The sequence below is a fragment of the Gossypium arboreum genome, chromosome 13, assembly GCF_025698485.1.
Source record: "Gossypium arboreum isolate Shixiya-1 chromosome 13, ASM2569848v2, whole genome shotgun sequence".
Lineage (NCBI taxonomy): Eukaryota > Viridiplantae > Streptophyta > Magnoliopsida > Malvales > Malvaceae > Gossypium > Gossypium arboreum.
This window is the reverse complement of record NC_069082.1, coordinates 75,799,572-75,813,660: the sequence shown is the minus strand read 5'-3', so window position 1 is coordinate 75,813,660 and position 14,089 is coordinate 75,799,572. Positions and strand designations below refer to the sequence as shown.

Genomic DNA, 14,089 nt, shown 5'->3' with positions numbered 1-14,089 from the left:
ATTTTGAGACCTCTATAGGTAGTACTTTACTGAAACACTTTAGGTAGTGTAAACTGGAAACCATAGTGAGCCTATTACTCACGATAACTAATTTTGAAACTCTGATATGGTTCTGCATAAAATATCTGCTAATAATTATCAAAACTGTAAACTAATGTGCATAAAACTTCAAAATAGAGATTAATTAGAAAGTTATGATGAGCATACGTGGTACTTGTGGAAGGGGTACTAGAGGCCGAGGTAGAGGCTGTGGAGGGATTCGAGCTGAGTCTCTCGTATCTGATACGATCCCTAATTTGGACTCTAGCAAGACACCAATATCACCTGTTACTGAGATTGGTGCTGAGTCTCAAGACTATGCAGTTAGGGACGGCGCACTGTCCCAGGCCATGTTAAGGGACGGCGCACTCTAGAGGCCCTGGGTTGGTTACGGAATGACTCCAGTCAGATAGGGCTAAGATATTAAGGGGCATCGCTGGAGTTGCTCCGAGTGTGGTCAAGTATTGGATGGAGGCCATAGAGCGCTTAATGGATGATTTGGATTTTACTGATGAGCAGAAGCTCAAGAGGGCTGTGTCTCTGCTTTGCGATGAGGCATACCAGTGGTGGTTGACCGTTAAGGAGGGTACTCAGCCTGATAGGTTGATTTGGGATTTGTTTAAGACCACATATCAGAGTAAGTATATGGGAACTAGCTACACTGACGCTAGGCGACGTGAGTTTCTGAATCCCATTCAGGGAGACCGTTCAGTGGCCGAGTATGAGGCTGAATTTTCCAAGATTGACAGGCCCGTTAGAGTTGGGCCTACTGTTGCACCTGCTCGGGTGGCGATCTATCAGCTATGTAATAAACGCCATTTAGACAAGTGTTGGAGATCTACTGGTGCTTATTTGAGGTGTGGATCGACTGAGCATCGAGTTAAGGATTGTCCACTAAGGGGTAATCAGGTGCAAGCTCCGGTTGTTGAGACTACGCAGCCGCCGAGAGGAGTACAGTAGCCATCTAGGGGCCGAAGACAGGCTAGGGGTGGTAACGGTATGGGTCGAGGTCAGAAAGCACCTGGCAGGGGTGCTGCGCCGACTGAGGCGAGGCAGCCTGCACTTGTCTATGCTGCACATCACCGTGAGGACGGAGATACTCCAGACGTCATCACGGGTGCGTTTTTTATTCTTAATGTACCTTATGTTGTACTGATAGACATATGCTCTACACATTCTTATGCTGCATGTTCAGTGTCTGAGACTTTGGAAATTACGTTTGAGAGTACTTCTAGTGAGATTTCTGTGTGAGTCCACTGGGGCAAACCATTAGGGTTAGTAAGCTGTTCAGGGACGTTCCGTTGGAAGTCCAAGGGATAATATTTTTGGCTGATCTGATGGAACTTTCGTTTGGTGAGTTCAACTTAATTCTTAGTATAGACTGGTTAGTAAAACATCGTGTACGTCTGGATTGTGCCAGAAAGAAGGTGGTTCTAAGGACCGATGAGGATGATGAGGTAGTTGTGATTGGAGAACGACGGAATTATTTGAGCAATGTGATATCTATGTTGTTAGTAAAGAAGCTGGTGAGGAAAGGATGTGAGGCATACTTGGCCTACATCAGTGTTTCTGATTCTGTGGACTCTTCGGTTAAAGACATCCGTACTGTGAGAGATTTTTTATATGTTTTTCAAGAGGAATTACCAGGATTACCTCCGAGATGTAAGGTAGAATTTGGGATTGAGTTGATTCTTGGTACGGTTCCGGTGTCTATCGCTTCTTATCGAATGGCACCGAAGGAGCTGGTAGAATTGAAGGCTTAAGTTCAGGAGCTGTTAGATCGTGGGTTTATTTGTCCTAGTGTGTCTCCATGGGGAGCACCAGTTTTATTCGTAAAAAAGAAGGACAGTACGATGAGGATGTGCATCGACTATCGCCAGTTGAATAAGTTGACAATTAAGAACAAATACCCACTTCTGAGGATAGACGATTTATTTGATCAGTTCAGAGGGGCTTCTTTGTTCTCTTAAATTGATCCGCGATCAGGATATCATCAGTTGAGAGTAAAGGAGGCCGATGTGCATAAGGCGACATTTAGGACTCGGTATGGACATTACGAGTTCCTAGTTATGCCTTTTGGGTTGACTAATGCACCAATGGCGTTCATGGATCTGATGAATCGAGTGTTCTAGCCCTACTTAGATCAGTTTCTGGTAGTGTTCATCAACGACATCTTGGTATACCTTAGGATGGAGGATGAGCATGATGGGCATCTGCGGGTGGTTCTACAGATTCTTTGGGAGAAATAGTTGTATGCAAAGTTCAGTAAGTGTGAGTTCTGGCTTCGGAAAATGACATTTCTGGGTCATGTAGTTTCTGCTGAGGGGATTTGAGAGGATCCTCGTAAGATTGAGGCTGTGTTGGATTGGAAACAGTCAAAGAGTGTGTCGAAAAGTCGCGGTTTTCTTGGACTGGTAGGGTATTATTGACGTTTCGTAAAGGGGTTCTCGTTGATCGCAGCGCCGTTGACGAAGTTGTTACGTAAAGGAGTTCTTTTTGTTTGCACTAATGCACAACAGGAGAGCTTCGTGAAGCTCAAGACAGTTTTGACTCAGGCTCTAGTTCTGATACAGCCTGAGCCTAGTAAGGACTTCATAGTTTACAGTGATACATCACATGTGGGTTTGGGTTGCGTCTTGATGCAAGATGGTAAGGTAGTCGGCTATGCGTCTCGACAACTTAAGACTCACGAGGCTAATTATCTGACGCATGATTTGGAGTTGGCTGTAGTGGTTTTTGCATTGAAGATTTGGAGGCATTATCTGTACGGTGAGAAGTGTAGTATATACACTGATCACAAGAAGCTCAAGTATCTCCTCACTCAGAAGAAGTTAAATCTTAGGCAGCATCGGTGGGTTAAGCTGCTCAAGGACTACGACTACAGTATTGAGTATCACTCTGGTAAAGCCAATATGGGGGCGGATACATTAAGTCATAGGGCGATGACTGACTTGAGGGCGATGTTTGCTGGATTGAGTCTTTCTGACGATGGGAGTCTTCTGGCTGAGTTGTAGGTTAAACCGACGTGGTTGGATCAGATTAAGGATAAGCAGTTGGGAGATAAGTCTCTTGAGTTGTGATTCCGTCAGGTTGAGGCTGGAACAACCATTGATTTTAGGATTGACAGTGATGGGGTGTTACGTTTCTGAGATAGGATCTGTGTACCTAATGATGAGGATTTAAGGTTGTCGATTCTGAGGGAGGCGCATAGTAGTGCTTACGCTGTGCATCCTGGGGGCAAAAAAAATGTATAGGAATCTTCGAGAGTTGTACTGGTGGCCAAGGTTGAAAGATGAGGTGACAGACTTTATTGCTCGTTGTTTGGCTTGCCAGCAGGTTAAGGCTGAGCATCAGTTACCTTCGGGTTTGCTTCAGCCAGTAAGGATACCAATGTAGAAATGGGAGCGAGTAACGATGGACTTCATTAGTGGGTTGCCTATAACACTCACTAAAAAGGATTCTATGTGGGTCGTCATGGATCAATTGACCAATTCTGGACATTTCATTCCTATTAGGACGGACTTCTCCTTGCAAAAGCTGGCTAAGCTCTACATTTCCGAGATAGTGAGGTTGCATGGGGTTCCTATTTCGATCATCTCCGATAGGGATCCTCGTTTTACGTCTCAGTTTTGGCAGAAACTTCATGAAGCTTTGGGTTCTCATCTCGATTTCAGTACTACCTTTCATCCTCAGACAGATGGTCAGTCAGAGGGTGATTCAGATATTGGAGGACATGTTGAGGTGTTATGTCATGGATTTCTGTGGTAGTTGGGAGGAGTACTTGCCATTGGCAGAGTTCACTTACAATAACAACTATCAATCTAGTATTCAGATGGCACTGTATAAGGCACTTTATGGTCGTAAGTGTCACACTCCTTTGTGCTGGACTCAGTTAGGTGAGCGACGAATTCTATGTCCGGAGTTAGTATTAGAGACTAAGGATAAGGTCCACGTGATTTCTGATCGACTGAAAGTGAATTCTGATAGACAAAAGTCCTATGTGGATTTGAAAAGGAAGGACATCGAGTATTTTGTGGGAGACATGGTTTTTCTTAAGGTCTCGCCATGGAAGAATGTTTTGAGGTTCGGTCGTAAGGGCAAGTTGAGTCCTCGATTTATTGGGCCGTACCAGATTCTGAAGCGAGTGGGACTAGTCACATATCAGTTGGAGCGTCCTCCAGAGTTGGATCGTATACATGACATATTTCACATGTCAATGTTGAGACGCTATCCCTCCGATCCTACTCACATTGTGCCTGTGGAGGAGATTGAGGTTAGACCGGATCTGACTTTTGAGGAGAAGCCAGTTCAGATTTTAGATTGCGACATTAAGATTCTGTGTAGGAAATCTATTCCCTTGGTGAAGGTGTTGTGGCAGAATCATAGCACTGAAGAGGCTACTTGGGAGCCAGAGGATTCGATGCGTCAGCAGTAACCTCACCTTTTCTGATCAGGTAAAATTTGAGGACGAATTATCTTTAAGAGGGGTAGAGTTGTAACGCTCCAAATTTCTTTAATTTCGGGTTTTGTAATTGTTGAGCAGGGAAATAACTGAACAACTAGTTTTGTGTTATTTTTGGTGTTAAACGTGTTGGTTTAAGTGTTTATGAATTTTGGGTTTTTTATTTGAATAAAGCCTGACTTTAGGCCAGTGGGCTTATAGGGAATTGTTGGTAAAAACCTAATAGATTTGGTTTGCTGGTCTAGTGGTTAGGTGGCAATGGATTACGCTTAGGGTCTGGAGTTCGATTCCTTGTAGTGGCAATGGGATTATTTTTACTGCAAGTTTTGGCTAAGAGTTAGGCTTTATCAGAAATCTGTATTGGGGTTTAGGGATAATTAAGGCTTATTCCCTTCTTTTTAACAAAAGTTCTTCCTCTCTACCGTTATCCTTTTCCCAAAACCCCTTGTTGCTGAAAGTTTCCTTCTCTTTTACCTTCTTCCCTTCGTTTTTTTTCTTTTTTGATAAGCTTAGACGTATCACTAGTGGTTCTGTCAATTTGGTAAGTATCGCTTACCAAGTTGTGTGATTTTCTTTGGAAATCATTTAAGAGGGTTTTTGTTTGCTGTTTAGGGGATATTCAAGGCTCTGTAGAACAGTAATTGAGTTCTAAACAGCAAGGAAACACCGTTCTTCATTGAAGGTAAGTAGATCTCTCTTTCGGTATTTGGCAGTTCTTAAAGAGGTTGATCTAAGTGACTGATTTGGGCTCGGTATTGTCAATCTTAGGCTTTAGAGTGCTTGTGGTTGGATTAGTAGCAAAAATGAATCAGCTGTGTACTCCGATCACGTAGAAAACGAGTTTCAATAGAAGCCGAAAAATGGCTTGTCGACGCCACACGGGCATGTGGTCTGCCCATGTGGTAGCCTGCATCGCGGGACACAAGCGTGTCACTAACGAGCCAGGCTGTGCGCGTGCCACATGGGCTTGATAGACACAGGCGTGTGAGGCTGGCGAGGCCGTGTGCGAGGCACGGGCTTGACCAATTGGGCCATGTAGACTACACAAGTGAACCACACGGGCATGTGGGATTTTGGGCCAGGCCGTGTGATCCACACGGGCAGGGCATATGGGTGTGTGAGCCCAATTTGTTTGAAATGTTCTGTAAGGTTGCACGGGTCACCTCAGTCGACTGTGACCTGATTGTAGAGGTGGTAAGCATTACTTAAACCCCATACTCTAATTGATTACTGAATTGTATGCAAAAGCATGTTATTATAAGCATGTGTATCTGTCTGATTCTGTATATCTATTCTACCATGATTTTGATAAGATCTGATATCTGTAGATAAGCATGTCATGATATGTATGTTGCATTGCATTGGGTTGGGAATTGTTGTGAAAAGAAGGAAGTCTGAGAAGCGATTAGCCTGTTATCTGCAACTATGCTGCATATAACTATTATGTATTGTTTTACGCTACCTTCTAGTGTGTAGGGTTGGATGGTTTGATTGTATCCGGATACTTGGTGTGTAGGGTTGGGTGAGTCGATTCTATCCCCACAGGGTGTGTTAGGCTGGTTGGAGATGGTGTGTAGGGTTGGTGGGCATGTTTCCTGATATCTGATTTGTTATGCATGCGATACATGCATGGCTAAGGCCGAACTGTCTGTATTTTTTTATCTGTTTGTGTGCATGCTATTTGTGGAGGTGTACCTATCAAACAGTAGTATAGTTTTAGCAAGACCGGATTGTCGAACCCAAAGGAACTAAAAGTACTAGTAATGACTGTCTTTTTATTATCTAGCCTAAAAATAAAAAGGTTTTTGTTTTAACTAACTAATTATCTAAACTAAGAACGCACAGAGAAAAGAATTGGGGAATTGCTTTTGGGAAAAATCGATTGACTTAAGACAATACCTAAGGAAAAATCCACCTAGACTTTACTTGTTATTATGGCTCCGAATTGGGCGATTTATTCATTCAACTTGTTTCGTAGAGATCCCTAAGTTATGTTATTATCCATATTCAAGACTAATAACATCTAATCCCTAGATTGAATAATCGAGACTTTTCTCTAATTAACACTCTAGGGTTGCATTAACTCGATCTATGGATCCCCTTGTTAGGTTTCACCCTAATCCGAAAAAATCTTATCACCCTATGTCTAGGCGTGCAATCTACTCTGCTTAATTATGACAAAAGTACTCTTAGATAGGGTCTGTTCCCCCTCTGAATAATAGCATGTCTTGAATCAGTATCCTGGGATATCAAAACAAGAATTAAGAACACATAATTAAGAACAAGTTAAATATTTATCATACGATTTAGAAAATAATAACAAGATTTGTCTTAGGTTTCATTCCCCTTAGGTATTTAGGGGTTTCAGTTCATAACTAAATAAGAAAACACCTCAGAAGAATAAAGAATACAAAACATAAAGAAAACCCAAAACTCCTAAAGGGAAATTGAGGAGAGATCTTTAGTCTTGATGAATAAGGCTTCCGAGATGGATCAATCGGCTTCCTTGGAGTAATTCCTTACTCCCCCTTCTCCGTCTCTCTTTTCTTCCTCCTCTAAGGTGTATTTATAAGCTTTGGAATGCCTATGACCCCTCAAAAGTGGCCTTTTTCGAATTGGACTCAACTTGGGCTCGTCAGGGACACGCCCGTGTGAGTCGTGCTTCTATTTTTCTACATTGACACGGTCGTGTAGTCGCCTATGTGAGGAGGTCTAGGCCGTGTTGATTTCGTACTTTGGCCCATTTTCTCTATTTTTGGCCCATTTCTCGTTCCTTTCACTCTCACATGCTCTCCTAAGTATAAAACATGAAATTAAAGCATTACGAGCATCGAATTCACCAATTCTAATGAGAAATCATCCATAAAATGCATTAAACATGGGGTAAAAATATGTATAATTTACGGTTTATCAAATACCCCCACACTTAAGCATTTGCTTATCCTCAAGCAAAATTCTCAACTCATAATGAAAATAAATTCTTCTCAACTTATAATTTCTATCGATAATATCTCAAATTAATCCATAAGTAATCATACATTGAGGATTCAACTAAAAGAACATCAAAGTCTCAAACATTCTGAGTTGAGTTTTTAATCATGCAAACATAGGTGTCTCTCCTCATTTAAATAATTACCGTTGATTCGGAATATCACAGAGTTTCCCATCCTCACTAAAGATTCACTCAAATCACTCGAGGTGTTTAAGGACAATAATTGAAGCACTCAATAGTCATTAATAAAAAGTCATTACCATAGGCTTGCATGAAAATCAAATCTCCACCACTATAATTTAAGATGATACATCAATCAAAAAGTTTTTAGAGGGTTGTAGTGGGGCTTGGTTAGGGGGGTGTGGTCACAAGCTGAAAGAAAGGGTTAGAATCGAGATTGGATTGAAAAATTGCCTAACTAGAAAAGGAGTTAATCTTCACTTGCGTACAACAGAGCTTCTCTCAGAATATGAAATTACAGATATGTATACATAGGTTTTTTTTTTTTTTTTTTTTTAAGAACAAGTTAAATATTCAAAGACTAACTTATTACAAACAAGACATAGCTAAGCAATTTCTTCAACTCAAATCTCGACAAAAATAGGGATCAAATTAATTTAGGGGATTTCAACAATAATGGGTTAAGGGTTAATATTGAGGTTAATATAAGGAATGGTTTGTTAGGCTCAAATGGGTTTACTAAGGGTTAATCGTGGAGGTAGGCTTTTCATGGCATGAGTGGGTTAATCCTAAGTGCCTTAATCATTTTGATATATCAAATCAAATGGTGTGGTCTCGACATGCATAATCAAGCAAGTTCTAGAATAACATTTCAATACTGACGCATTCAAAGCAATAATAAAAGTGGGCATGAAAGAATAAATAGATGCTCAAAAGGCTAAAAAATCTCACAAAAATTATGGCTTTTTGATGTTAAAAACTTGTGAATTCCAATTCAAAGTAATACCTAAACTTTGGGGAAACAGCCTAAGATTTTAAATTCTTAAAAATCAACTTATCATGCTTGATTCTCTAATGTTTTAAAGTTTAAAAAATTAATGCATAAATCCAAATGTTTTAATTCAAGATATATCAATAAAAATCATAAATCAATTAAAATTTATCCTAAATATGATATGAAAGCTTTTTAAGAGAACAAGGCAGTCATTTAGGGATTTTTCTGATAATGAAATGAATGCCTCTCCCCACACTTAAGATGTACATTGCCCTCAATGTACAAAGATTGGTATTATAAAATAAAAATAAGATAGGGAGAGAAGTGAAACTTCCTGTATGATGAATACCTCGAACTAGAGTTTTGGAGAGTAATCAGTTTGAGAGTGGAGGAGGATACTCCAGCAGTCGTAGATGTTCATTAGTCCATAAGTCCTGTGCCAAAAGAATATTATATCTAGTGGTAGCTATGGTCGTGGTCGAGCAGGACATGTCAGTCGTGGAGAACCTTTCCCGGTGGAGTTTTAGTTCCTATGTGATGATGAGTTTAAGAGCTCTATATAACTGTGATAAAATCAGGAAATTTTTAGGGGATATTAGGAAGAATAATTACTCGAAAAGAAATAACCGAAATTAATAATTAATAATAAAATTCTAAAATCTAACAAAAATAAAAAGTAGTTTCAATAAAAAATTAAAAACATAAAATAATAAATAAATATTTCTAAACATCTTCATCACTGGATGGTTCGCGAGGTGGGACTGGCGATGAGATGTGGAGGTGCTGAAAAATCTGCTGTAGAGTAGAATCAATGTTGTCAAATCATTGAAAACACTACTGCTCGAATCAGGTGAAGCGCTCAGAAATGTCAGCATATGAAGCCGCCGCATAAACTGGACGAGAGGGTGGTGGTGGTTGAGTCGGTGGGCCCTCGTGCTGTGGGGGGACATCATTAGGAATGTCCTCGTAGGCCTCTTCCTCGGTAGATTGGGTGAGACGATACTTGGGAGGATAGGTTTCTTGGTGCCTCTCGATCATCCTCATGCTAAGCATGCTCGAGATGCCTTGTAGAGACATCTGGCCGTTGAAGGTGAGGGATGATTCTTGGGCCGCGGTATTGAGGAGCCCGAAATGTCACGCCAGCCTAGTCACATAGGGGCCAATGGAGATGACCCCCTTCCGATGTCGCTCTGTCTAGTGTTGAATCGCAAGGGAAATGAAATAGGCAAGGTCGATGACGTGCCCTTTCAACATGCACCATAAGAAGTAAACGTCATGGGTGTTGACGAGGCTAGTGCTCTCTCGCCTCCCTGTAATCGTGTAAGCTAAAATAACGTGTAAGTACCTCAAGGATGGTGGGAGAATTGATGCTTTGGAGCAGCTAGGATTGTACGAGGCCGTGCTAGGGGCAAAAGTGTGCCAGCACTTCGAGGGAGAGAAATGTATGTGGCGACTGAGAGCATGTAGTTCATTCTCCTCCGTATATAGGCCTAGTGCAGCACCAAACTCTGGGACGCTTAGCTGGTGGATTAATCCGCCTAGGCTAAACTGGACCTTGTCGAGATCATCGTACCTTGTCATTACGGTCTGGAGATAGAACGTTGAGCAGAGTTCCATCGTGAGCTTGAGGTATGTTAACTCGATAATCCTGAAGAACAGCTCCCATGGGTCGGTGGTTAAGAGAGCCCGAATTGTGTCAGCCATCTGAACTGGTTCTATGGCAGTCCAGTAGATGCAGCGGCCCGCAATTAAGGCTCGGACCTGAAGTATTTGGAAAAGCTCTTCTTGGGGCCCTCGGGGGAACTGCAAGACAGGGTGACAAATTTCTGCGATTGGACCCATGGAAGATGATGCTCCCTTCCTCTTCTTCGAGGCTAGTACGGTGGTTTTCTTTCCTCGTGATGACATTAAAAACATGTAATATGAAGAATAATAATAATAGGTAAACATATTCGAAGAGGAAGTAAAAGGCATGAATTTGAACTAACTATTTCATCCAAGACTACTAATATAAGGCAAACTCAACCAGAATAGCAATGAGAATGAGAATAGAAATGTAATGGGTGTAAAGTTTTCCTAGTTTCAATTTAACACAGATTGTATGGTAACTACCTAGGAATGCAAATTAAATGACAGACATTGGCATGGTAATAGCATGAAAATAAGCATAGTAATGTCATGGATATGAGGTGTGCCTAATAACTTGATTCTATTCGAAATGTATAATAACTAACCTAAGAATGCAAACTAAATGATAAAGTAATGAGCAAAATGAAAAATAGTTCAAAATAATGGGGATTATTGTAATAATAAGCATTAGTAATAAGTAAAATAGAAGTGAAATGAGTAAACAAATGCTAAGGGAGAGAGATTGAGCTTTAAAAAACAAATTTGGAGGCGACGCACGGGCATGGCAGGGGGGCTGTGTGGAGTTGCAGCGGCTAGGGTTAGGGTTTTTGAATCAGGAAGAAAGTGAATAGTGCAGGGTATTTATAGATTTTTGGCCACACGACCAGCGAACACACCCGTGTTCCCCAATTTCAGCCTGTGTGATTCGCGAATTTCAAATTTGGGCGCGTCTGACATTTAGTGCACGTCCATGTTCCTCGGGCGTGTAGGTTCCCACGGTCGTGTCGCACGATAGTGTCTAGCTTCGTTCACTTCTACCACGCTCATGTGTGCAATCCCCACTCCTATGTCAATTTAACAAGTGAGACCACGGGTGTTAGACACGGGCATGTCACACGCCCGTGCTGTTTTAACAGGTTCGTCCATGGTTCTTTCACACAGGTGTGTTGCACACCCGTGCTGTTTTGGCAGGCTGAACCATGACCATGTTGCACGGCTGTGGCATTTTATCGTAGCCCATGTTGGGGAAAGCTTTTGCCCTATTTTCACACGGCCTTAAGCACGCCCGTGTGCTTGGCCATGTCTTTGTGGAAACACCTATATTCAAGATTTCTATTAGTAAGTTAAGAGTTAAATACCAAAATTTAATGAAATTACTATTGTTAGTGCTCGGGTTGCCTCCCAAGAAGCGCTTATTTATAGTCTAAGCTCGACTTACCTCTCCGTTGAATAATCATGGTGTTTGAGGAGTTTATTCTCCTCATTCTTGCTATCAATCTCATCAAAATAAGGTTTTAACAGGGTGTTGTTTACCTTAAAAGTGCTGAACTTAGGATGACTCACCTCCACCGTACCGAATGGAAAAATACTAAGTACCGTAAGAGGGTTTCCTCATTCAGTGTGGTAGTGACAATGTGGAGATCTGCAGCATCTAATAAGACCTTATCACCAACCTTAACTTGATTTGGAGAGGTATCGGGCTCGTTTTGGCGTAGTTTCGGTTTGTTGGGTGTTCTTGGTTTGTACGTCCGCCATTCATCGAGTTCCTCGATTTGTAATCTCCAATCTTTATGAACAGGTTCTCTACTATTGCTTGGGAACGACTCGTGTGCTTTCTTCAGACTCATTTTCTGCAAAGTAGGTGGCACCATATTGTTAGTTTTAGTGGAATGGTTTAGATGATCACCTTCAATTCCTGATGTGTTGCCCGAATTGCGAGCTTGAAGGGTGATTGTTTCGTATCCCACCCAGAGTGCGAGCTCACCTGTGCCAACATCAATGATGGTTTTAGCAGTTGCTAAAAATGGCCTTCCTAGGATTAAGGGAGTGTTGTTATCCTCTTCTATGTCTAGAACAATAAAGTCAACGGGAAATATAAATTTATTGATTTTAACTAGCACATCTTCAATAATACCCGTAGCGAATCTTATAGTTTTATCTACTAGTTGAATGCTCATCCTAGTTTATTTTGGTGTCCTGAGACCTAGTAGCTTAAACATTTTGTAAGGCATGACGTTGATACTAGGCCCTAGATCAGCCAATGCATAATTAACATCTAAACTACCATTTAAGCAAGGAATCGTAAAACTCCTTGGGTCTTTTAGTTTGTTGGGTAGTTTATTTTGGAGAATGGCCGAGCAAACTACGTTCAGCTCCACATGTGACGCCTTGTCCAACTTTCACTTATTTGCTAAAAGCTCCTTTAAAAATTTCATTGCGTTTGGCAACTGCAATAGAGCTTCAATAAACGGTAAGTTAATATGTAATTTTTTAAGAGTTTAAGGAATTTACCAAATTGTTCATCTGAGTGGTCTTTCCTTGTCGCATTGGGGTATGGCACATGAGGTTTATATTTGACAGGCACTGGTTTTTTTTATTATAATCTACCTTATCCTGACCTTTGCTTACCACAGTTTCTTGCCTCGATTCTGGTTCAGGCTCAACGACTCCTTTGTCATCTTGGGTATTAATTGGGTTGAGTTGTTCCCTTGGATTGGGTTCAGTATTACTTGGCAAACTACCTTGTGGTCGTTCAGAGATTAGTTTGGAAAGCTGGCATATCTGAGTTTCGAGCCCTTGGATTGACGCTTGTTGATTTTTAAGTGCTGTCTCAGTGTTCTGAAAACGAGTTTCTGACACTGATATGAATTTTGAGAGCATCTCTTCAAGGGTTGGCTTCTTTTCCTGTTGGTAAGGTTGTTGTTGGTAGCCTAGAGAATGTTGTGGTCTTTGATTTCCTTGACTGTCCCATGAGAAATTAGGGGGGTTCCTCCAACCTGCATTATAAGTGTTACTATATGGATTGTTTTGAGGTCGAGGATTATTACCCATGTAATTTAATTACTCGTTATCCATGTCGTGGGCATAAGGTTGATATTTCGAATTGTTTGTTCCACCTCCACTTGCTTCGCACTGCATTAGTGGGTGAACTTGTGAAGAACTAAGAAAACCATCAATCTTTTTATTTAAGAGTTCTACCTGATTAGAGAGCATGGTGACCGAATCAACATTATAAACGCCGACTATTTTCATTGGCTTTGTTCTCATGACTTGCTACTGATAATTATGCAGTGACATCTTCTCTATAAACTCATAGGCATCTTTTAGTGTTTTATTGTTGATGGTTCCGCTAGAAACTGCGTCAACCATTTGCCGAGTTGAAGGATTCAGACCATTGTGGAATGTTTGTACTTGGAGCCAAAGCGGTAACCCATGGTGAGGGCACCTTCTCAGTAAGTCCTTGTATCTTTCCCATCCATCGTAGAGTGTTTCTAAATCCATCTGCACAAAAAAAGAGATATCATTATGTAATTTAGCTGTTTTAGCTGGCAGAAAGTATTTTAGTAAAAAATTTTCGGTCATTTGTTCCCAAGTAGTAATTGACCCTCGTGGCAACGAGTTCAACCACTATTTAGCTTTGTTTCTCAATGAAAAAGGGAATAACCGAAGACGAATGGCATCATCAAAAACACCATTAATTTTAAATGTATTGCATAGTTCTAAGAAGTTGGCTAAATGAGCGTTGGGATCTTCATCCTACAAACCATCGAACTGAACAAATTGTTGTATTATTTGAATAGTGTTAGGTTTTAATTCAAAAATATTTGCAGCTACAGTTGGTCTAACTATCCTAGATTCAGTTCCTGTTAAAGAAGGTTTAGCATAATCATACATAGTGCGTGGAGCAGGATTTTGATTAGCCGCAATTGCAGGAGGTAGCTGATTGCCTTAGTTTTTAGCCATCTCTTCGATTGGGGGTTGAGTATCGCCTTCTTGCTCGTTCTCTGTGTAT

At 41.1% G+C, this 14,089-nt stretch overlaps 1 protein-coding gene and 1 non-coding gene across 2 annotated transcripts; both read left to right on the top strand.

Annotated features, from left to right (window-relative positions):
- The first annotated feature begins 3,453 nt into the window (after positions 1-3,453).
- Positions 3,454-4,842, top strand: LOC108465727 (uncharacterized). The gene is made up of 4 exons (XM_017766114.1): positions 3,454-3,739; positions 3,936-4,084; positions 4,172-4,405; positions 4,747-4,842. Exons 1-4 carry the CDS (start codon positions 3,454-3,456, stop codon positions 4,840-4,842), a joined length of 765 nt encoding a protein of 254 aa, XP_017621603.1.
- An 8,662-nt stretch (positions 4,843-13,504) lies between these two features.
- Positions 13,505-13,610, top strand: LOC128287658 (small nucleolar RNA R71). The gene has a single exon (XR_008278358.1). It is a non-coding gene; the product is annotated as a small nucleolar RNA R71 (small nucleolar RNA).
- The last annotated feature ends 479 nt before the right edge of the window (positions 13,611-14,089 follow it).

What these genes read in the sequence shown, in the direction of transcription:
- LOC108465727 (XM_017766114.1), top strand. Translation starts at nt 3,454, where the DNA reads ATGGACTTCATTAGTGGGTTGCCTATAACACTCACTAAAAAGGATTCT. An exon ending in AGTATTTTGTGGGAGACATG is followed by an intron (nt 4,085 to 4,171) that starts GTTTTTCTTAAG and finishes GGGCCGTACCAG; the next exon opens with ATTCTGAAGCGAGTGGGACT. An exon ending in AATCTATTCCCTTGGTGAAG is followed by an intron (nt 4,406 to 4,746) that starts GTGTTGTGGCAG and finishes TTGCTGGTCTAG; the next exon opens with TGGTTAGGTGGCAATGGATT.